We start from the raw sequence: 24761 nt of genomic DNA, 5'->3' as shown, positions 1-24761 counted from the left end.
ACATTTGTCAAAAGTCTCTGAAACGCGCTTAAAAAATCGACCGTCCGGAATCCCTTAACAATAAAGAAACCAATAACGGTATTGCGATGATGCATTTGTAAAAGACAATATGAAACGCAAGAGCAGGAAGGTGATGTAAGACAAATGAGCGCAGCAACTATGAAGTAATGGTGATCGCATCATTGTCTTAAGCAGGTTCTTGCACATGAATACTAGACATTCGCAAATCCTGGAGCAATCGTGGATGACGGTTGAAATGCTCAATGTATATTGAAATTTGATGTTGAATATAATGGATGTTTTTTCAATGTGACTCTGGGAATTCATGCGGATTTTTTTTTTTTTTTTGCGGGAAATAGGGTTGCAGATCATTTCCAAGGGGAATCGAATTGTGAATTGCAAGTGTGTGAATCTGTTTTGTTCAATTTGTCATTGGGAATAGGTAGAGTTGTTGTGTTGGTTTCGTCCCGGTGAAAATGTGGATTTTTCTTTCCTCATGAATGGAAGTTTTTGCTCGTTGAAAGCTACTGTATTCCTAAAGTGAATTTGATAAGCTAACCGATTTGAATTTCAATTGGTGACAATGTGAATATATTTTGTTGAAATTACCATTAGGAATAAGTAGAGAATTACACGACGAAATTCTTATTCTGTTCACTTCTCCAAGCAGACTACATCCCACAATCGAGCAAATAATAAAGTAGGCAATAAAACCAAAAAACAGTAATAGAGCATTACGGACAGTAATAATGAACCACTAATAAATGAATAGACTTGCATTCTGAGCATATTGTCAAAAGTGCCATAGGAATGAACGATAAACAAACAACCTTTAAGTGGAATAATGAATTTTAGAATTTCAGAAAACCGCAAATAGGTGGAATGAGAAAAATGCTAGCCCTCATGTTATCAATTTTTGGAATTGGAAGGAGAATTTGGAATTTGGAAGGAGATGCATGTCAAAAAGTGACAAATTCTTTTGTCTCTGTAACCCATTAACGGTTGATTCAAATCAATGCACATTTTTAATGGGGAATGGGACAAAAACATCATTTCGACTGCTCGTGAAACCAACTCCAAGTCATCAAGATGAATCAGCGAAGAATCTACGCAAGATAACCACAGACCAACACAAGACATTTGACTTCAGCCGCACAGGAAATGTATAAATTCTGGTTTCGTCAATAACAAAAGGGAACTGGTCCGATTTGGTCAACTTTACTGTATGTAATGAATAAACAAGGCGTCACTGGCTTCGCATGAATGACAAATCAAAATAAGTCTTTGCAAAGATAAAGCTAATGTTTTAGCAGCAATATTTACCTACAATGGCGGGGAAAATATTCGAAATGTGTGTACTCTGCACAAGAAAAGTATATGTAGAGCTCCAGTCAATTCTATTTTTCCTATTCAGTATAAGGTATATGTGGAGGAAAGAAATATAGCCTTATTCGGGTGTGAATCGGAGATCCCTATTCTCCCTATGTGTAACCGGAAAATCATCATTCCGTCAGTTCCCGTTCCATAAAGAGACTTGAGTGTGGAGACGAAAGTCTGCTTTTGTGATAGGTACATATGTGATGCATTATCACATAAAGAAAAGAAGATCTTAGATCAATTACTACACTGCTCAGAAACGAATGATTAGTTACAGTACATTGGCTTGATTTAAGACAATCCTTCAACAATCGGCTACCTATTCATCATTGGAAAACATTCAAGTCTTTGGATAAAGAAAATGTAGTTCCTCGATTGAAAAAAGGCATTCAATACTGAGAACAAAAACATTTGAACTGTGCAAATTCCCTTGATCATTTTTTAAATAATTATCCCCAAAAGGCCCCTTGTTTGACACCATGAACAGAAATCTATTTAGTCATCGAAATGTTGGCTGAATAACAGCGCAGTGGAAAAACAATATTAGCTAAGATCTTGGTTTGGATTTTCCGGTGCCTGCATTCCCAAACAGGCTCCCGCTTGCTGCAGCACTCTGCTATTTTGTGGCTAATAATCACTTCATAAAAAAAAAGAAAAAAAAAGGATGTTATTGAAAGAGACAGCTAGTACTTGAAAAGTTTCGCAACTGTTCTCCTAGCTTATCATCTACGACTAGCTAGCCGGGGGCGTGTTTGTCCTCTGAATTTTTGGTACAGTACGTTACAGAGATGTAGAAAGGTCCTACAATATATTAAATGTCATCTTATATTTGTTTGCAAGGAGCTGCTAGGATGTTTAGTCATTCAAACGTGTCAGAAATGCATTAAAGCCAAATTCAATAGGAGCAGCAATAACGTCTCTGGGTCAATATGACCCAAAGGTGTGTCCGTTATCCAAAATTCTCATAAACTGTCTTGTAATTCTTTTCCCCTTGATAAAGTAATATTTGTGGGTCATTTTGACCTGTGTTTATCTTAGTTAATAATAAAAACAAAAAGGCCTAAACTTTAAAATGCACATAGCAGTTTGACCCACAGCATAACTGGACTATTAAATAATGTACTACTGTAGAATCAGGTTGACCGATATAATTTTATTGTCATTGCAGAAAAGAGGTACATAGCCAATGAAATGCAGCTAGCATCTAATCAGAAGTGCAAAAATAGTTATATACTGCATTAATTGATGCATCATCTGTTATGTACAATGATAAACAGTCAGGTTAAAATATACAAGCCAACGAGATATAGTATGTTTACATGTGTATAGGATATAAAAATATTTACACATTAATATATACATTGTCAATTCATATTTTAAGAGGTTACATCTGTGCAGCATATAATAGCGCAAATACCAAGTCCATTAAAGTACTTAGCGAGGGAGTGTCATGCTATAGTGCGGTTTAACAAGAGTCCATCGACGAAGCTCTTCCTGAGCTTAAAAACGTTGAAGATGAACCTCATCCCTCCCAATGTTGCAGAGCTACTTGATCAGCTCTCACAATTGCCCGACCAATGGCGTTGAGCAAAATCGGACGTTGGGATTATCCGAGCCAAATCGAGTAACATTAGGAAAGTTGAAAATGCTCGATTTTTGTTTACAAACCGATTTTCCTGCCGTGCACTTACATCTGTTGTGCTTACATTAACTGTGCTTACAAATACCAAGTACCTGAAACTACATGCAAGTGTTGACATCCAAACCACACTTACTAAAAAAAAAAAAAAAAATCAAAACCCAATTCTAAAAAAGACGGATGTTATGTAAATGTAAATTAAAGCAGTAAGCAATGGCTTATAATTGCTTTTCAACCTACGGTATATTCACATTTGCGTATTCTACAAAGATATCCTCATGACATCCATTTGCGTCCACTGTTGTGTCCATTCGCTCTCGGCAAGACAGAAAACATGACACCTTGTTTTTGTAGGGTAGCTGGAATGAAGATTCAAGATATAGACCAATGTCCACTACATTGGACACAAATAGGCCAGGATTCAGGTGGTTTTAATGTTCATGAAAGTGCCCTGAAAGTGTTGCTGTGGTCTGATGAGTCCACATTTCTTTTTTTTTTTTTTAATTGCAGATGTTGTGTCCTCTGGACCAAAGAGGAGAAGAAAAATTGGTACTTTTATGGACATCAAGTTGAAAAGCCAACATCTGCGATGGTATGGGCTGTGTTAGTGCCAATTGCTTGGGTAACTAAGTGTTAGTGCTAATTGGTAACTAAATGTTAGTGCTAATTGCTTGGGTAACTAACAAAACTTAAACACTACGGCTCATTTTGTTACATCAATAAATGCAGGTTAAAACTATTTAAGCCTGCGTGGTCTGACGAGTCCATTTTGGGAAATCATGGCCAGGTTCTCTGGGACAAAGAGGGCCAAATATGTCAATTCGTGCCCACGGGTTGGGTATCTTGTACAAGACAGCATTCATACTGAAAGCATCTGGAAAAATATTCAAGATATGCTGCCATCCAGCCAACTTTATTTTCTCACCCCTGCCTAATTCAGCGATGCGGATTCTGCACGCGTTTCAACATTTTGGCTTTCTCCCATTGAAAGTGCATATCGCATTATGAAGCCCAAAGAAACAGCAAGAAACCTCGCAAGTTGTACAAAATTCCACCTACAAAGCCTCAACATTTAGTGTCCTAAATGCACAAGTTTTTAAAAGGTAAAGCGAAGTGGCAAACAAACTCAACTTTACAACATAGGTTGTAGGCAACAATTACAAATTGATGAATACTTGCTAAATTCGAACATTAAATATCTTTATAGCGAAAAGTGCTCGAGTGCTCCATATAGGCTGGCGACGCAGCCTATTTTGGTCCATTTTGGTCAGAACTCCTTTGAGGTTGACATGCCATCGTCATGTATAAAATAACCCACCACAAATCCAGAGCGCACAATCATGTTAAAATACCTGCACCAAAATCTAGATGTGCTTTCAGCAATTGTAAACTTTACTTTCAGCCACCAAATTGTCAGGTGCGCCCAGTGCATGTCAAATGAAATTCCAAAACATGCAAAAAAAAAAACTGCCAAATACTTTTGTAGAGGAATTGTCTTCACTAGAGAAAAAAAAAACAAACATCTGAACTGGGTCACGATGATATTATACGCATCCTTACTCGAGCAGGTGTAAGGTAATGTCTTCAAGCACCATTTGAGGTGATTGCCGTAGGATAAACTCCCAGGTGACTACATAATGAGATAAATAATGCTCATAAAGATCCGGGCCAGCTATGCACAGGAGCCGCTTCCTCTGTGTGCATTTCCATGCGAAACCGATGGCATCTTCTAAGCAGATAAAGTGCTGTGGCATGTTATTGTCCTTTTAAAAAAAAATGTAAACTGAGGCTTCATTAACAATTGGGACTATGAACCACAAACAGTAAAGTCTGTTGTGCGGTTTCACAGCTGTCCAGTCTTTACTTCCTTTGGCTCCGCCCATCCAACGCTTCGCGTGGAGCCTCAACATCCTCCAGTATCAGCAGCAGTGATTCCCAAACCCTCAAAGACGCAATGGAGCTTGTCTGTGCCTAACTGTGCGGTTGAGGACTTATTCTGAAAACGCTCCAGTAAGCTTTGGAGCTCTTCTTCTAAATTCAGCGCCGCAGCAGACTGCTCAGTCTGCGTGGTGGAGGATTCTTCCTCAAATCGCTCCAGGATGACATGGAGCTCTTCTTCCAGGCTCTGAGGCTCGGACGAATTGACAGTCAAAGGTCGGGCGTGCTTGTCATGGGCCAGGGGCATGTAATTGACACCGGTGAGGAGCTGCGAAAACTCCATCCCGGATGAGGTCGGAGCAGCCGGGGGCATGAAGTTGTGCACAAAAGCGGGAAGGCTGGCTTTAGGCGCTGGCTGCTGCTGTAAACACGCAATGTTGCTCACGGACTGCGATTCTCCCTGCGGAGGGTATCGTTCGGGCCCCATCATGCCCGTCTGGACCGGAGCCACGCACATCCTTGTGGGCTGGGGCGCTTCGGGATCTTGGTGAACAAGAAAGATATCGATCAATGTTCTTTCTTTTTTTTCCAGCAGTGTGCTCCTTATAGGCTAGCGACGCAGCTGTAAACGGCTCTGCACTTTTGTCATAACCTGACAGATGCCAGTGCCACTTTGAACAAACGAGGTTGACTCAAATGTGCTATTTCAGCATACCGTAGGTGCTAGCTAGCAGCTCTCGAGTGCTCCATATAGGCTGGCGTGATAAAGGACAATGAACAATTTGATGCTGGTAACCTGACCTGGCATAGGACTGATTTGCATTTGTGGAATATGAACTAGCGCAAAAAATCCACTTGTTTTTACCCATCTCACGGGGGGTAGGGGGGCATTTTGCCACTTGCCCATGTCTTAAGGAATGACCAATCAAAAAATAAACAAAGGGTTACCTGTAACGGCAGCATTTCCCCTCATCCTCTTCCTCTTTTTTCCCTACGTGATAATAATCAAACATCAGCAAATACAATGACCCCATTTGTTGCACTGTAGATGTTGCACCAGATATTGAACACACATAGTTATCACACATTGACCAGTTGGGATACAACTGGGCGTGACGTCTCCTCTCAACGTCTGCTTCCTCATAGTATTTGGCCTGGTCTTGCTGCGGTAGCGAGTTCCACTGTGGAAACAGATCAACAGTGTTACAAACCTAGAAGTTAGCGATCCATTTTATTCTACAATAGCACCGGATGGATTGTAGTTGTTTGCCATTACTACAAAGATCCAAGCTCAAGAACATATCTGAAGACAAAAGAAAATTACCGGTATGTTTGCAAGGGATGTTTGCTATCGTATTGGATCTCATTACCTCGTTCAGCGACACTGTACCTAACGTTAGAGAGAGTCTATAGATAGTATTCACATGACGTCACGGAACCGTGCCAATCGACCCGGTGGCCATTTTCTGCTCCCCTTTTTACTCCTGCTTTTAAAAACCAAAACGCATGCTGCACACAATCTCGCCGCCCAAAAGTTAAAAGTAATGTTTAGAATAACGTGTTAAGATTTTTGGTGTTTACATGAATAAATTGCTTGACGATAGAGCATTCTAGGATGCGTTTCCACAGTAGGCGGTCACGCTTTTAAGTAACCAATCGCCTGCACCCAAATTGCATTTTTTTCTCTGATTGGCCAGGAAATGCAAGATAGTTTTAATTATCAGACTAAAGATGTTTTTTTCAGTTATTTCAACCTCCGCAATACTTTGTTTTACTTGTAGTGTATGTGACAGATGAAATGTACACATTTGCATGAAACCGTCTTCTAGTTTTAGAGCTGGCAGTCATAAATAAGAACTGACATTCTCCATTTGTATGTCGTGTATTGAATGATAATGCCATCCAGTGGGCATGACTGGTAATTGCAGGTATATTAGAAATTTAGAGTTAGTTATATTTATATTACTGTGTTGTGTTTCAATTGCAGTGTACCTGTAGAACCACAGATATTGTGTTAGCTTTATGTGTAAATATACAACCAGAAAAAAATAAATCTTATGAGTGCAGACAGAAGTACATCTGACAAACGATGGACCAGAAAAAAATTGTCACTCGCCCTCTAGTGGTGCCAAAGGTTGGGCAAAAATATACTGACGGACAGAAAAAAAATGACAGACCGCCGATGACGGAAAGAGGGCGGGGCTCTGGCAAATGTCGGACTAGCAAATACCGTGACTTCAGTGAATACTAGCTATATTCTGTGAACACGCTTACCATTTCTCCCAGAATCACATTTACTGACGCACTGTCTTTCTTATCTAGTTTTCCCATGAGTGCTTTGCGGTGCTTTCTTGCAAAAACCATGAAAGCATTTGGTGGCTTCTTTATGTACTGTTGCTCAACCTCATCATCAGCATCTCTCCTAAGACAGAAGACACAAAATTAGTTTTCAACCATGTGGGGGAAAACAAAACAAACATTAACATTGTCACCGTACCCGGTACTATTTACATTACTCATGCATTTTGGCAACACAAATTGCAAGCGACAATATTTAAGACATAGCACATTATAAATATGGTTAAATATTGCTGTAAAGCGATTTATAAAGAGCTAGGGACTCCTGAGGCACCAAAATGAGTATAGTAAATTATATCACAGAATATTGTTTATGATATAAGGAAAAAAAAAGTCCCCCCCCCCCCCCCCCCCCCCTTCTTTATCCATACTGTACTTATGTAAATCCAAGCAGAGATATGTGTACTGGTAAAAATTTCTATTTCCAGTTTTGTAGTAACCATCCCTTGAACATGGCCTTAAAAAAAGACACAAAAACAAAGAAAAAGCAGAACTTGTGTGTTCTGCGAGCGGACGTGTCGCAAGAGGTAGAAGAGATAGACAAGGTATTGTGCATGCTGCAGAGTTGACATTTTTATCCTTAAATACAATTTTTCCTGAAAAAATTGCCTGAAGGTTCCATTATATATTATATATTGGTATTCAATTAATGTCACTTACAGAAAGACACCCGGAGTGAGATTTGGGTTCCCTGGCATCATCATTGTTGTGCCCCCAATCTGAAAAAAGAATTTTAAAAAACAGCTATCAGAAATGGCCGAACCAAAAATATATGTACAAAAAACGGTATCAATATAAGGTTGTAATGTTTACCATTTGTGGAGGAGCAGCAGCGAAATTTACTGATGCTGGTGGAACAAAGTTTTGCACAGGCCACCAATATGGCACCTGCTGTGGAACAAAAAAAGCATTTACTAAAAATTCCGACATTTTACTAATCCATATCCGATCGCGATATTGGCTGCCGTTATTAACATTTAAAAAGTCGGCTACCTACATGTCAAATCAAGCACTTTGTCATCCTACCACAAGGGGGCAATGTTTCCCACATGTTTGCATGACAATAGCCTCTGCTTTTCTCACCCCAATATATTATTCACCAGTGTGAATCGGCATCGAGTTTCTCACCTGATTCCAAATATATACAGAGCAAGCTGTCAATTGAGAGCCATTTTGAAAAATCCGATTGGCAAAAAAATGAATGGAATGGAATGGAAACAGATTACCAGACAGTGGGTAGAGATTACAAAACTGTGGGAACAGATTACTAAACCGCAGGTTCGGATTAGTGAACTGTACATACAGATTAGTAAACTGTGCATATATTTTAGTAAACTGTGGGTACCAGGGTACAGAGTAGTAAATTTGGTACATATACTTTACATTACTAAAATGTAGTAAAAGAAAGACCCGTGTTAACATTAGCGAACTGTAGCAGCGGCGTGTATAGTGTTGTTTAGAAAGCAAATGGACAAACTTCTGATCCTTAATTTTTTTTAAAAAGTAAATATTTTGCCATTATTAGAGTTTTCCTTGTGCTTTACCATCATGCTAAATCAAGCTCAAAAATGTACAGAAAAAGAATGAACGTAGCAAGGATTGGATGCAAGGAAACTTTGGGGATTACTTGATCAACTTTCCCCTTTATAATGACTGATATACTTTCCAATTGTATAAAGTTTTGCACAAGTCACTTGCACATTATCTGAATGAAATTTTGCACCAACTCACGATAATTGCCGCGTTAAACGCTACCGTGCGACGACGGCAACGTGACAACTTGTTAAAAAGAATCAAGCAAGAATGTAAACAATGTTTGAAGTCATGCTTACCTGGCCATGGCTGTAATAGCCCGCAGCGCTATTCATGTAAACCTGCGGCATGACCGGCTGAGGTCCATTGAACATGTCCGGGCCGGCCAGGGTCGGGCCTTGCTCGGCGAAGCGAGGTAAGGCCTGGTAATTGAACCTCACGTCTCTCGGATCACAACTGGGCCACATCTGATCCATTTTGTCACATTTGTTGTTCTCGCCTCGCAGTTTCATGCACATCTCAAACTCAGGTGACTTGAGTCACGTAACGCGCAAAGATGGGATGACGGATTTGACACAGTTTTGTAGGCGATAACATCAACTTTCACATAAATAAAACGTCTTCCGTATTACGTACGACTACACACACGTTTGAACTGTACAAAATCACGTAATGCAATTATGACGCCCCACGTGTCTGGCGTCAGCATTTTCGAGACGCGGAGGTTGAGCCCGAACTTCGGTTCGAAAGTGCTGTTCATTGCAGTGCTTCCTACGATGTGTGTGCTCATTAAGTTTTTTTTTTTTTTTTTTTTTTAGTTTTATTTTAGAATACGCTTGTTAATTATCGTAGAGTAATGAATTACTCTTGGATTTTTAAATATTCAAAACCAATATTAAGTACATTGATTTTTTTTTTTTTTTTGGGGGGGGGGGGGGGCTGCGCGATTATTTAAAAGTGATACACTGACGTAATATTATAACTTCTTCGAAAATACCCTCAAAACACATTTGATCATTCGCAACGAACGTGCATGTCCGAATTGAAGCTAAAATAAATACTACGTACTTTTGGTTGCGTAATTATTTAAAAGTGAATCTTCTACATTTTTCCTTGTAAATACGCAAAAAAAACATGTTCGAATTGAAGTAAATACTTTTTTAAAATCGTTTTCAACTTACCCAGGTGTAATTTTGAGTTATATGAATCATAAACAATTTGTTGGGAATGTGGAGACAATGGAAATGTATTATAACACTATTAGCTGTCACAAATACAATGATAGTGGATACTTTAAAATCTATCCTTTTTTCTTTTTTTTTACACGCTTGGTGTATTTTTTCTCTCTATTCTAAACATCAAATGTTTTGTTTTCTCAAATTCTTTTTGATGCGAATAGTAAAACATTGGGGAGGACCATTCAAACTTGTTCAAATGCGTCATGCGGAAGCAATCTTTCGTTCTCCAGCTTCCTATAAAACTTGCTCATTTTGGGATTCCCAGAATGAGTCAATCACTCGTCAAAAGATGTTAACATGGAATTCTTGTCTGACTGACAGGGTTGTGATGTTAATGCCTGTGCAGAATTTGCTGACAATAAAACACTCGAGTCAGTGAGTCAAGATTGGCATCAATCTCAATGTTTTCATTCCACCTCGTGATGTAACAATCGGAGCCCCGGCCTGCAGGCTGTTGGCGTGATTCCAGTGAAACAGGCCATTCACGCAAATGTGACGTTCTTCTCAATGCATGATGACTGTACATTTTTATAGAAAATGCCTATTTCATTGTTGGAAAGTGTTGTCAGAAAGCTGAAGGCTGGACGAATACCACAACACTGCCCTTAGTTATGTGAATTCATTTTAAAATGATTTTCTTTCTCTCGTTGTTAATTTTAATGTTGTTATAACATTAAAAAATAGAGAATAAAATAAAATGTAATATTCACAAATCATAAATGTGTGTCGCAAAAAAAGCGGTTGTGCTTTGCACAATGTAAGAGGGACATCTAGTGGTGAACAAAGGGAATGCATGGGTACGCTTGATTATTTGTTGCCTTTTTCGTCGCTATTTTTCTTGCAATTTTCTTTTAAGACAAGTAAATGTTCTTGAAAAAAAAATCAACCTCTTCAACATTTAATTCATGACAATTTCTATTGCAGGTTCTAACTCTCTTTTTGATATTTTTCCTCCTAAGTTGGAACAGTCAAGAAAATGTTGATTTCATTATTATTATTATTTATTTATCTTTAAACAAAAGCAAATCATCCTTTAAAAAAAGGGGTCGAAGTCGATTCGGGTACAGCGGGTATTTTTTTCAATGTAACCCTATACAAGTTTCTTTTCTGGTGAAATTATTTATATTTGAAGATCTTTAGTACTCCAAATGTTGCAACCTTTTAATTCTGTACATGTCACACAGATGTTATCATTAATACAGTTCCAAAGACTAACCAATCATCAGTGACATACATTGTCTATTACAGTATATTTGACAACACCAGACAACATTAAATACTGGCACAAAAAGTGAGAAAGCCGAGTTTGCTTTTCTGGTTACATGAATCCTATCAACAGCAGTATAACATGGTCAGTAGTAGAACACATTGCACAAGGTACGGATACAAACTCAAAGTGATTTTTTTTTTTTTTTAACTGACCAAGAAATTAGTGACACAATATTTTGATGTGAATAAACAAGGCCGCGTAATAAGGCACCCAATTGAAGAATTGTACTGTATATAACGTACTATCAATTCCCATTACTAGGAGTGAACGGTGATGACAAGTTGATGCATACCACTGAGGAATACAGTATAGGCACAAAATGAATGTCTTACATTGTGCTCATGTTTGCAAAAATGTCTTCATGAGTCGGCGGCACTTACAGTAGTGCCAACATAGAACCGCGTAAATTCATCCAATCCAAAAGACATGTTTACCTTTTTTTTTTTTAAATCAGTCCATTTAATCTCACACACATTCGTTTTTTAAATCAAGTGTTTGGCAAAAGGAAGTGCTAAAAAAATACTAAAGTAATCAATTACATTATGTACTGAGTACTAATCGATTATTTGAGGTAAGCGCTAAGTTAAATGACTTAAGATGTCTTTACACGTCAATAGCGCTTAAAGTATGGCAGTTAAAATCTATTTGTTATAAAAGTAACAACAAAACTTAGTCCCACATTTTTTTAAGTCTGTCCGCAACTAAATGAGATGATGCCGTAATCCAGAATGCTCCACTTGAAGGTCACGTTGGTCCACGTTTGAGAAGACATGACAACACTGTTTGAACTGGCACCCTCTTGTGTAAAAGAAGAAATCTTTTGCGAGTTGTGTTTAGGGTTTGGCATCATTTTGGGTACCCCTTAATGAAAGACTGGAAAATCCCAATTCATGGCACTAGGCCTCTCAATTTTTCCCACACCCTCGGGTTAAACATTTTAAATCGTGTGCATTTTTGAACGTCCATAACTTCTAACACAATTCCGAATTTGGTTCACATCCTTTTGCATTTACTGTTCGATGATTAAAAAAAACTAGACATATTCCACGTCATAAATATTGCAGGTAAAATAATCTAATAAATTATATTTCTAAAACAAATGTCTGATTTGCAATTAAACTGGCGTCAGCGCTAAACCGTACTCCGTTCATTCTCCACCGTGCCGCGATGTAGTTCCCTAGGGGATCAACACTGCCCCCTAGTGGTGAGAAAAGCTCCCAGCGGCGGGTGAGGGCACTGGTTGGTCCATAAATGAATGGTCAGCATGTTTCAGGCGTCTCTTCATTTCAAATTGTCCTTTGTGGCTCAACATGCAAAGTAGGCCAAAGTCCACATAAAAACTAAATAAAGACAAAATGTGAAAATTAACCGTGGCCTTTTCCCCTTGTAATATAAATGGTATGGAAAATACCTACCTTTATTTTTGGTCTGTATTTGAGGTAGGTTGTTCTGATTTGCAAACTGAAGGAGGGAAAAAAAATGTGAATGTGCTTGAACATGTTTCCACAGCGTGAATGAGGCGTTTACCTGAGAAGTATGTGCAGGTAGGAGCCCAAGCCCGTGAAGATGTGCCACCAGGCATGGAACTGGGTTACCACTCCGACGCCAGGTGGGAGTGTTTTTCTACTGGCTCTACAATGCCGGAAGCAACAAGACACGTGGCTGTCATTCATATTCAAATGCTTACACTGAACCTGACAACGATTCCGTGACACAATTCAAACTAACACCTTGCGGATTCTAAACGAAGCTTCATGAAACATATGTTGTTGTTTCTTTTTAACTCCTCTGGATGCGACCATTGGCAAGTCATTGTTGTTTCAGGCCTGTGTTGAACACAGTGCCATCAAGAGGAGAAGAAAAATACCACTGCTTCATAAAGCATCACGAAGCGTCATTTTCCCATACCTACCCATGCATTCATTATAAAAACAATAAATGTTTGGTGGTTGATAAACCACTGCCACGATGTATTCCACCGGGCATCATCCAATGGTTGATGATAGTCGGATCACTTAATGCCAACTATCTTTAACAGTGATTGGAAAATGAAGCTTCACCTTTGGCTCATGAACCAGTTGTATCTTTAGACTCCTTTACATGGCACCGTTAGTTTAAAAAATGTCATTTATGAAATGACAAGTCATTGTGGGTTCACAGCACTATGTTGAACAAAGAGCGCCGTCTAAACGGGTTCAAAAACACAACCGCTTCATGAAGCATCTTGAAGCTTCGTTTGCCCAACCCCACTCAGAATTAATGCATTCATTTAGAATTTAACAAAAGCGACTTGGTTGATTATAGTCACTGCCACAACATTTTCCACTAGGCATTGTCCGGCTGTTCATAATACTCGGCTAAGTTGATGTCAACTGACAATTGGTGATGGAAAAACGAAGCTTTGCTTTTGTTTTATGGGGTGGATATATTTTTCACCCTTTCTGATGGCACTGTTAGTTTAAAGAACGGGATTCACGAAATGGCTACTTATTGTGGTTTCGGACCTACGTTGAACAGAGAGTGTTTTTTAAAGAGGTGGAAAAAAATGCAACAACTGCTTCATGAAGCAACGTGAAGCTTCATTTTCCCATCTCCTACTGGCAATTATCAATGCAGAGGAAACGTGTCCAAACTTCAAAGCAATCTGGGAGACTATGCATTGCTCATGAAATAAGAAATACTCACCTCAATGAGTCACAGAAGATATTGTCAATGTTCCACAGGAGAAAGCCTAACAAAAATACACCTAAGGAGGTGTAACACAAAGGCCGTAACCATGGATAAACCCTACAAATCAGATGAAGGGATTTTTTTGTTGTTGTTGAATAGTAAGGAGCCATCATTTCTAATTGCCAATGTGAGCATTCCTCTCAGCAAACTTACCATGTAACAATGAAGATAGATCGCATCACCAGACAAGCAACTAAAGCCCCATACATGACCTGAAACAGAGGACTGATTCTGAAAATCACGAGGTAGTTAAACGAGCTGAATTTCAACCCACCCCTTTACTGATGATGACGTGCTGTAATTGCACACAGAAACCCCGAAATCAAACACGCAATATGACAGAGCAGGACACAAGCTTACTTGGTGAAAGACTGGTTCCTTCCACTGCAAGTAGACCTGCAAAACAAAATCGTGTCAATGAAAAACATGCGATGACACGATGAGCCACAAGGTGGTCATCAATACTCACCAGAGTTACTGTAATGCTGAAGATTAATAATAACACAACGGGAAACCAACTTATGCTGTTCCCTTGTTTGAAGCACTCATATCTGAAAAGAAAAAACAAAAGTTACACAACAAATACCTTCATAATCTTTAGTTGTAGCTAACAATGGATACACCCAGATCCATAACATTTTTATAAATCCATTACATTTTTATAAATGTAAAAACATTGATAAAGATGTCAATTAAATGCAAATTTTCACTATTAACAGGTCAGCCAGGTACCTATTCCCCACGCATAATATGGGTCAACAGTGACTACTGTATACTTTGAAAAAAGTCATTTTCACTTCCCAGGATGTATTGCATGGTGCAATGCATTTAAGTAAGGAGGTTAAAAGGACATTTTTTTTCAAGTGTTTTTTCACCACTAGTTGGATATTTATCATATTTACCAGATTTACACCAGCATCTTGAGTTTATTATACAATCTGGTTTAAATATTGTATCATTGTTTAATTTGTTTGGGGGCTGTAAAGGTCTTCACAACATTCACACCTGTATTGACAGATTTCCTAAAAATGAGGGCTTGCCTAAATACATCCAAACTAAGGGCCCTTGACTTATGCCTAAGTATCCACTTTGAAAGTTTGAAATCCAAACGCCACTTACAGACAGTAGACGAAAACACACGTGCTGTAAATCATGGGCAACTCATCCAGGAGCTGCAAAAAATAAGAACAAATGTCAATACGGTAAATTGTTGTCATCAATATGAATGCATCAGACAAATATGTATTACTGACATTTCTGAAATGGAGCCCCGACAAGCTCACAATGAATTATATACAAAAATGGGAGAGTGGTCAAGGCATTAAAAAATGATCAGTAGAAATGGCAACTGCGAGCAGAGTCGTTTACATCTATCACGCCAGCCTATATGGAGCGCTGGAGGCTTGCTACCAAGTGGGTCATGTATGCGAGCCCCACACACTTGTATGCACTGGCAACAAGTGCCGTATTTTAATGCTAGCGTAATTAAGTTGTTTGTTAGCGGCCTGACATGTATTTCAAAGTAAGTAATGGAAGTCAATCTTTGATATGACACCACCCATATTTACACTGACACAGCACACAATATCCTGCCGCCCTTGAAAGATGAGTGAAAATGATAAATATACTGGCCCTCTAGAGGTTTCCTTTTCCAATAACGCTTGGCACTAAAAGAGTTACGTTACAAAACTTAGAATAAAAGCGTTCCAAGGCATCGGCTTCCATACATCATTTCGTACACTAAGATTTATTTCGAAGTTCTCACCGCATTTCCGGCAGAGCATTAAAAATTGTTCCCGCTGTTGGCTCGATATTTTTTCTGCTGTGTACAGTAATACAAGCGAAGTACTCAAATTACAAAAGGACTTGTTTATGCCTTATTTGTTTCAGAGCATTTTAGAAGCATTTGAAGTGATCATTCGTGCATTTTTTGTTAGAAAATCCCACAACGACGGAAACGGCGTGCCATGTTGCTAAATTCCGCATACCTGCATCTCATAGAGCAGTGTCATGTGAAAGCACCAGGAACCAACACCGACAGCTGAGTGGCAAAAAAAAAAAGAGACGCTTGTGTTTTTATGAAACATTAGGATGGCCGGCATGTTTTTACTGCTGTGAGTCATATGTGACCTGAAAAATACTGACCTGTAAGTCCAAGGAAGGAGAAGACATAGCAGAACTCAAGGCCATCACGAAAGGTCTGGATGGCCCCACAAATGGGCGGAAGAATCATAATCAGGTTGCTGACTGTGTTCCCTGTGCAGATAAGCAAACCAAAAAAGTCAGAAGAAGGAAAGTGCTGATCTTGGGCGGACTGAAGCTTGTGAGGGTTCAAGTGCACGGTAATTAAATGAGTATTTAGTTATCTAAAGTCACTGATTACTCGATTGATTTAGTACCAGACATTTTTAAGACCCTCGTTTAGCAAAACACTTGAAAAAAAAATGAAAGAAAAGTATGATTGGATGTCCGGACTCTCAAATAAACTTGTGAATATGTCTTGGGGGTTGAACGAGTTAATCATTGAGTTGCATTACTAAATGAGTTTGTGCAATGGAGATTTCCAAAGTGATCAACATTGTTGCGCCTGGGTGCGGCGATATGCAAACATCTCGTAGCCCTTATCAGTTTGAAAACCAGAAAAGCTTACCAGTATTTTCTCAAGCAACACGCGTTCTATTTAACTGCAGGCGAGTGATAGCATAACTGATAATGGAAACGTCTTTGAACACCAACTATAAACGCATTTATAATCTGTAGAAGATGATCGCTTCTTGGTTACTTTACAAAGAGCACAAAAATATTAGATCAGGAGAGCGACTTGAAAGTGTTTTTCTTATTCCAGGCAGCCATTGTTATCTGAATGACTGCTGTGTCATCGGTACAAACAAAAGCTCTAACTGCCAGAATGGAGGTTGCACTACAGTCAAACAATGGGTTTTGGGGCTTTTATTTTATTTTTTTTAAAGGCCAGTTTTGAGTAACATTGAATAATGTATGGATTATTGGATTATTATTGTATGCATTATTGTAGTTCTAGGGTTAGGTGAAGGCTGCAGAAAGTGGAGGAGCGATTTTTGCTTATTAAAAAAAACAAACAAACACCTGTTTTATGAAGAAAAATGTTAGACCACCCTCCCCAAAATACAAATTTTATTGAATTGTTTTGAGCAAAAGAAACAAACAACACACAAAAGAAAAACGTTCAATCTCTACCTCGCTGATTTCAGTATTTCTGTCAATGTAACACTTGCCACAAACGATGAAACAGTATATGCAGCGGCCCGATTAAGTCAAGACGACGGGCCACAGATAACCCACGGGCCACAGGTTGTAAAACACTGGGTTAGGCAGCGGTATGCACTCAGTGTGTGCCTAACTGGCAATGATATCAACATGTGTTCGAGCTATTGTTTCCTTGACGAACCTGTTTTGTTTTCACTATTTTTTGTGCAGGTGGAACACCGCTGTGCACGTTTACGATCTGAAACGAGATATCCATCGGGATCATGTAGAATAATGATACAGCATAACGCACCTCATTTCATCGTGCACGAAATAGTGAGGATATTATGGGATACGGCAGAGCCTATTTCCGCGTGGAACGTCATTTTTCGGATCCAACTCTGATATGTTGAATGTCGTATGAATATCAATTTAAATCGCAAAACAATCAGGCAAAAACAAAACGCTTCGGTGATCGGCTTCTGACGACGTCCGGGCTCGCGGGGCGAGTACCATCAATCTCCTCCCGCATTCATCCAACTCGTGGTCCCTTCGAGTATTTACTTACAAAATTCGGCCATGTAGTAAGAGACGACATAATTCTCTTCACACCAGTCGAGCGTCGAAGTGGGCCGTCCCCAGTATCCCTGCCTGTCCAACGAGGGAGCCATGATGGAAGCGGAGGAGGTGGTGTGGCCACTAACGGATTTGTGGTCCCATCCCCGGTTTGCGGACGCGGCCTATGGCAGCTCGAGGCGTCCTCCTCGCGAGAGAATGTGAGCGCCGACAAGCGGGTCAACGATGGCACCGACCTACAAGAAGTCCTACAGGCAAACTTGGGCCGTTCGCTCCCCGCGAAGCCTTCCCTCACCGAAACCGTTCCATGTCTTTGAGAACCCCCTGGTGTCATTTTACATGAACTACGTCACAACAGCGGCTGAAGTTGTCCCAAGGGCGGGGGCGCACACCAAAACGGGCAATTTCATTTAGTCATTTTCAGCTGTGAAAGCGGTCCGATTTGGAACCGTTTTCCATGTGCGATTGTTAAATCAAATAAATATATAAATAAAAAATAAGCTCACTTGGTGTCGACGAGAAATGACATGCCACGAGCCCAAGGCTCAGGTGGTGACCAATCACGACTCACCTGTTTTCCCGGGTTTTCTCACGTGACGTTCACAGTCTGAGCCGTGGTTGGTTATCTGAGTAACGCGCACACGCGAGTTCATTTTCAGCATTTTTAAATCCCTTTAATAAAATTCTTTTCTTATAAAATACTGTTGAACAAAACAGTAAATAGTTTTCCAGCTATTAAAAGATTGCGTAAATGTTGAAGAGGGAGAGCCACAACAGAAACATCCAAAAGGGCACACAATACCCACTCACTGGTATGTCATGGTCTAATTCAAATTCCCATAAAACCTTGCATTCCACTCACACGCCCAAGGCTAACTGGCCTCTACAAACGCAGACAGAAACCTTGGATGTAAAAATGTTGAAAATCTCCGATAGCGCTTGGTCTTTTTCTTCTTCTACTCCTTTTTGAATCGAAAAAAAACAGAACTCTTTGCTCATTTCTCAAAATAGAAATTGTATTTGGTATTGATAGCTCACATCAAACCCATGTTGACCACATCAAAGTGAATACAAGGGGCAAAAGTAAGAACAGACATTTGTCATAGTTGGATAAAACCCTACATTATTTGTGACCACATTAGAACCAATATTAGGCTGGGACACTGACACAGCATCTCCCGGTTTTCACAAGATTCAAGTAATTTTTCATTTTGAAATGTTACATAAATTGATACACTTAATAGAGATGCTCTGAATATCGACAGATTCCTCTTCAGGTGCTTGTGGAATGGTATCAGTGTAGGACAGGAACGTACAAACTAACTAACTAACTAACTAACTAACTAACTAACTAACTAACTAGTGCATGAACAAAACAAACAAGCTAGCTAGCTTAAAATAAATCAATAAACGATCGAACTAACTAACTTACTAACTATCTAACGAACTAACGAGTGCACGGAAAAATAAACAAATTAGCTACCTTAACACAAACCATTAAACTAACTAACTAACTAACTAAACTAACTGACTAGTGCATGAACAAACAAGCTAGCTAACCTAAAACAAATAAAAAACTAACTGACTGACTAACTAACTAGTGCCTGATCAAACGAACAAGCCAGCTAGCTTAAAAACAAAACACACAAACTAACTTTCTAACTAACCAACTAACTAACTAACTAACTAACTAACTAACTAACTAACTAACTAACTAACTAACTAACTAACTAACTAACTAACTAACCTTCCTCCCTCCCTCACCCACCCACAAAGACACATCAGTATGCAGTTATAATTCATCTCTCATCTTTTCGCCTTTGGGCCTGACCATCCTGCCAATAAACAGGATGGAGTTGGTCTTCTGGTCCTTTACCAAGAAGATGAACGGATGGTCCGCGTAGAACAATTTCGGCGTCTTGAGCTCGTCCGAGCCGAAGATGGTTGTGTCCATCTCATTTCCGTCCGTGGACAACTCCATGGTGGCCGCATGGAAAACGCTGGACAGGTAGAGGTCCTTTTTCCCAGAAATGTTGGACAGGTCCGCTTTGGATTTGTCCATCGCCTCTTTCAGGCCCAACTTCTCGAGATGTTTCTAAGGGAAAACGGAGCGATTGTGCAGTGTCAGGTCTGAAATATTTCAACTGTACTCATAAGTTGACTCACCTGCAAGTTGTGACTGACTTCCATGCTGCCCTTGGGCAGAGACAACGCCACGGCTGACTGCTGCAGTTTACTCAGCCAAGTATCCAGCTGCTTCTTGTTCAACAGCTTCTCAACTCTGTCTAGGCTTTCCACTTGATGCGGCATGATGAACACCACGCTAGACTTCTTATGAGCCAGCGGCATGCTCAGAACGGACAAGGTATTGCTTGCGTCGTCATAGAAGCCATAGATACCTAAGAAAGCAAATTAGCAAAGTACTGCGTAAATATTATACACCGATTGCTACCTCTTATTGGATATTCTTTGCTGTTTTTCTTTTACAGAGTCGCAATGACTAACTGACAAATGATAAATTGTCAAAATAAATGAAGATTGTTTTAGATAATCAATTAATTGTTTATTGCTGATGAGAAGCTTACCGAGATTTCTGAAAATGTATACAATGCTGTTTAATTTGACACCACTGCAAAGGACACCGTACCTGTGCGGTGCATCATCTCTATCGCAACTGTGTAGCTATGTGTGACCATGAATCCGCGATTGTCAACCATCTTGTGATGGAACTGCTCGTCCCAGTGAGCTGTGAAAAAAAGGGAAAACAATATATTCGTGAACATGTTTTTCTTGTCTCCATATTTAGGGTGACCAGACATTCCGGACTTTGAGCTTTGTGCTCCGAGTCTTAACTGATTTTGCCAGCCCTTTTACGTAGGTCACGCAATCACAGAGTTGTAACGATTTACCAATTAAAATGGAATTTATACGGATAGATAGATAGCTAGGTAGCTAGAGATAGAGATAGAGATAGAGATAGAGATAGAGATAGAGATAGAGATAGAGATAGAGATAGAGATAGAGATAGAGATAGAGATAGAGATAGAGATAGAGATAGATAGATAGATAGATAGATAGATAGATAGATAGATAGATAGATAGATAGATAGATAGATAGATAGATAGATAGATAGATAGATAGATAGATAGATAGATAGATAGATAGTACGGAATACGCGGTATGGAATACTGCTGTATACGCACGTTCATACTTACGTTTGAAAAACATTGCGTTGATAATCATCGCACCGTCAGCCTTTTCTAGATTCTTGGTGACCTCGGGCACTTTGCCATCGGTGGACTTGGCGGCCCAGTCGTTGATGGCATTCAGGGCACTTTTCTTGTCTTTGAAATTGATTTTGGACTGGTCGCAATTGTAATGTTTTTTGCTGCTCTTCACAAAGGCGTCGGCAAAGCTGACGGAGCTGGGTCCGTACATACGGTTGCTTATCTTCCAGGTGACGTTCCGCGTCTTGGGGTCGCTCACCTCGGCCATGAGCTCGGCCAAGCCGGAATGCAGCTGCTCGTCTGTCACTTTGGCTGCGTTCAGAACATTTTTGACCTGAGAGGCGGTGGAGGCCTTTGAGCCCAGAGCCAGCAGTCCAAGTGAGGAGGCTACCACCACAGGTGAAATGAGGATGTTCTCCATATTCTTCTCCTTTGCCATGTCTTGGTAAAGCGCCAGAGCCAAGTTGGCGCTATTGTCAGCGAGCGCACTCGCGTGCTTACTTAGGACTTTGTCAACGGTAGCGTTGGTGGCAGCCCACGCTGCAGTAGCCAGGAGGGCCAGAATGACCGCATTGAGCCACATCTTGGAGAGTCTATAAGTGAAAAATCAACACATGAAAATCACACACTGAGATAACAGTAAAACGCTTCAGAAAAAAAAAAAATTAATTGAGTGACATAAGTAAGGATAAGCGGCTATAAATAAAATGAAAGAATGGAAGTTTGTAAGGGCTGAGCAACGAGAATACTTAAAAAGGGTCGTCATTTGAAAAAGTATTATAAGTGTGAGTAAGTATTAGTTCTAAGTATTTATGTAAATGAAACACTTTTCTTTTGTCTATGGGCATTTGCCATTTTGTCTCAAGCTTTTTTTTTTCCATTGTGATACATTTAGAAAATAACTGGAATTCTGGGTTCGGCATGCAAATCAAAGAACTCTCGAGAAAAGGAAGGCATCACGTAACAGCCACGTAGACAGCAGCTGGCTGTATCTTAGCCAATGCTGTGGTCAATTTCAATTGGAGACGCCAACGTCTCCAATTTAACGGATCCCCCCCCCTACAGGCTGATAACGTTTATGATCACAATATTTCTATAGTGTTTGTTTGACTGAAATGTAAGTTATGAAGAATTATATTCACTTCGATAACAGGCAAATTAGCAGACACAAAACTGAATGAACAAATGAACACATTTATAGTATTTTTTTTTTTTTTTACTTTGCATTATTTTCTATATTAAATGTTCCTTCAATGTAGAGTAGCCCACAATGGTATCGCTTGTGCATCTCCTAAATCTAAACTTGCAATCTTTTCACATGCCTGGGCAATAATCATGAGTTGAACACTCCCCACAGTCTCTATTTATACTTCGATCTTACCTTATGAGGATTTTTCAGGAACTCCACCGCTTGTTCCAAATCTGCTTTCCAAATCCTATTCGGACTGTTTGAAATGGTCTTTTGCCGAAGCCTGCAGAGAGACTTTTTGCGAAAGAGTTGCAGGGTTTCAAGCTCAGTTTTCAGTGAGCAAAAATCTCTTCACTGGAGTCTTGTTTCCAGGATGTCCCGCCCCATGTGTCTATGGGCTGTCTGAGAAGAACCCTGCCCCCTGCCCGGTCCTAAAACCCGAAATCGTGGCTCTGCAACAGCGCTCATTCCCTGTGACGTCACAGCTGCCGTTGCTGACTAAAACACTGGTTTGATTTTAAATTGTCCATCTGTAACTTTCTTCTGGCAGAAATGATGTGGTTTTGTTCACAATACTGTTGAATAGGATGCCGCGATAGCCTGGAAGAATGTAGTTTGGCTGTGCTGAAAATAATAGAGAAAAAAGTGAATCTATGTATTTATTATAAGTATTAATGTTTTTGTCATAATATTACATTCATTGCTCCAAATTTATTGGAAGTAAACCATGTTTTAATGTGTTGTTTTACGAGATTAAGCAATGCATTATTTTGATTAGGGATTCAGAAAATAAAAAAGGCTAAAAAAAACAATATATAATTTATTTAGATATATTCTTGTACTAATAGTATATTTATTAGATTGTTCTTTTATCGTTGTATTTTTATTCATTCGGATTCCTTGTCTATGTATTAATATTATTTCTATTTTGTTTTGCTTATTGTTCATAGTTGTTGTTCATACATTTCTTTGCCATTAAGATAAGAAAAGAAACAGTTCGATTCTAATCCTCCAGTTATGTTGTGAGTCAAATGTACCTACTTGAAAGTTAATTTTCTATTTGAAAGTTGATTTTCCATTTGAAAGTTTTCAATGTAAGTGTTTTAACGCAACACTTCCACTTAGTTTGTGGAGAATCGACATCCTTCAAAAAGGCTATCTTTTGCATTTTTCATCAAGTACTGTTCCAATATGTTTTCTAAATTTGGCAACTTTTTGGACTATCAAGCAACACCTGTGTCATGGTGAGCAACAGGATTAAACTTAAAATATTTCTGAGACTTTTGAATAAATTCGTTTTTTGACTCACATAGTCATCCATGGCTTAGTAAAATGGCGATGGCAGTGAATGAATTAAAGGGATACTTAATTTATTCAGCCGTTACATGCGCCCTAGGTCAAAGTGACCCAATATATGCTTCATGATATCAGAGGAAATATGGGAACTGAACGTTGCATATTTCCCATGCATACCAGCACTTTGTGCCCATCCCCCAACCACAGGAGTCGCTTTGGATTTTTCATGCAGCAGACATGCAGGAAGTTGCCGAAGAAGCGGATGTATGTCCGGTAGATCACTACTGTTCCCTGCAGGGTATTTATTTGTGTTGATCTGCACATACGTGATGACGTAAAGTTGTTCCTCTTCCTCGCAGAAACCTCCAAGCTATTGTACTGTTTTCACTTAGAAACAAAGATAATTATTTGTGCTCTTCTTTTATTTTGTGGTTTTACATTTCAATCTGGCTGCTGGTTTAATTTGGAAGCCCACTAAGAACTGCATTTGATTATTTCTGCAAGTTTAAACCTTTCAGTTTATGGTCATTTTCATGTCAATAATGTTCCAGCGCCCTCTGCTGGCTCAATTAATATTACATCAACAACAAGCAGCACGTCTAGTGGCCACTGGAGGCCCAGCAAGAGTTGAATGAATTGAGTACATAAAGAATTTTTACAGTTCGTTCGGAATGTTTAAGCATTATTATTATTATTATTGATATTATTGTTATATTACCTCAATTGCTACTTTTGAATTGTTGCTAAAATCCGAGCGACAGCTCTGCTCGTAAAGTGGCCGCCATCAGTGCCTGTACAATGTTTGGGATTAGCAGGATGTAACAAAATAATCCCGAGCTAAAGGTTAATCTCTGACTGCTCGTCTTGGAATAGATCTCTTGCAAGACCTGAGTCAACGACTCTACCTGTTTAGCATGTGTTGTTTCTGTATTGTGTTGGTGGTTGCCAAAGTGAGAGAAAAGCATTTGTGTCTATGGCTTCGCAACCCATTCATCTCAGTTCAGCCTCCGCTGCGTACGTATCTGCTTGGCGAATTCCAGGCAGCACTAACATTTTTTAATACATGGGTCTGCTGTCCTTGGGAACAGCCTCCCGACTGTGAAGTTTAATGAAATTATTTCATTGGTATTATCCTCTAAACATTCCATTCTATGTTCTTAACTTGGCTCATTTTTAAACACCATTCGATTTGGGGAAAGGAATAACCCTCAAACCTTTTAAAAT

The 24761-nt window shown here is 39.4% G+C and overlaps 2 protein-coding genes across 2 annotated transcripts; both read right to left on the bottom strand.

Annotated features, from left to right (window-relative positions):
* Window positions 1-2585: 2585 nt before the first annotated feature.
* On the bottom strand, window positions 2586-18324 carry acer3 (alkaline ceramidase 3). The gene is made up of 16 exons (XM_088441587.1): window positions 17817-18324; window positions 16169-16279; window positions 16012-16064; window positions 15143-15195; window positions 14493-14574; window positions 14384-14419; window positions 14177-14235; window positions 13979-14080; window positions 12821-12925; window positions 12709-12754; window positions 8066-8143; window positions 7913-7971; window positions 7169-7316; window positions 5968-6075; window positions 5843-5885; window positions 2586-5437 (listed from the first exon to the last, which is right to left on the bottom strand). The coding sequence occupies exons 1-16, from the start codon at window positions 17917-17919 to the stop codon at window positions 4920-4922; spliced, it is 1704 nt and encodes a 567-aa protein (XP_088297713.1). The 5' UTR covers window positions 17920-18324; the 3' UTR covers window positions 2586-4919.
* Window positions 18325-18566: 242 nt separating this feature from the next.
* Window positions 18567-22635, bottom strand: serpinh1a (serpin peptidase inhibitor, clade H (heat shock protein 47), member 1a). Its single transcript, XM_088441727.1, has 5 exons — window positions 22434-22635; window positions 21041-21645; window positions 20472-20570; window positions 19991-20223; window positions 18567-19919 (listed from the first exon to the last, which is right to left on the bottom strand). Exons 2-5 carry the CDS (start codon window positions 21633-21635, stop codon window positions 19617-19619), a joined length of 1230 nt encoding a protein of 409 aa, XP_088297853.1. The 5' UTR covers window positions 21636-21645; window positions 22434-22635; the 3' UTR covers window positions 18567-19616.
* Between the last annotated feature and the right edge of the window lie 2126 nt (window positions 22636-24761).

This window comes from Hippichthys cyanospilos, chromosome 18 (genome assembly GCF_059441005.1).
Source record: "Hippichthys cyanospilos isolate Australia breed blue-spotted pipefish chromosome 18, RoL_Hcya_1.0, whole genome shotgun sequence".
NCBI classification, from domain to species: domain Eukaryota; kingdom Metazoa; phylum Chordata; class Actinopteri; order Syngnathiformes; family Syngnathidae; genus Hippichthys; species Hippichthys cyanospilos.
The sequence above is the reverse complement of the archived record's forward strand: the minus strand, read 5'-3'. Positions and strand labels throughout refer to the sequence as shown.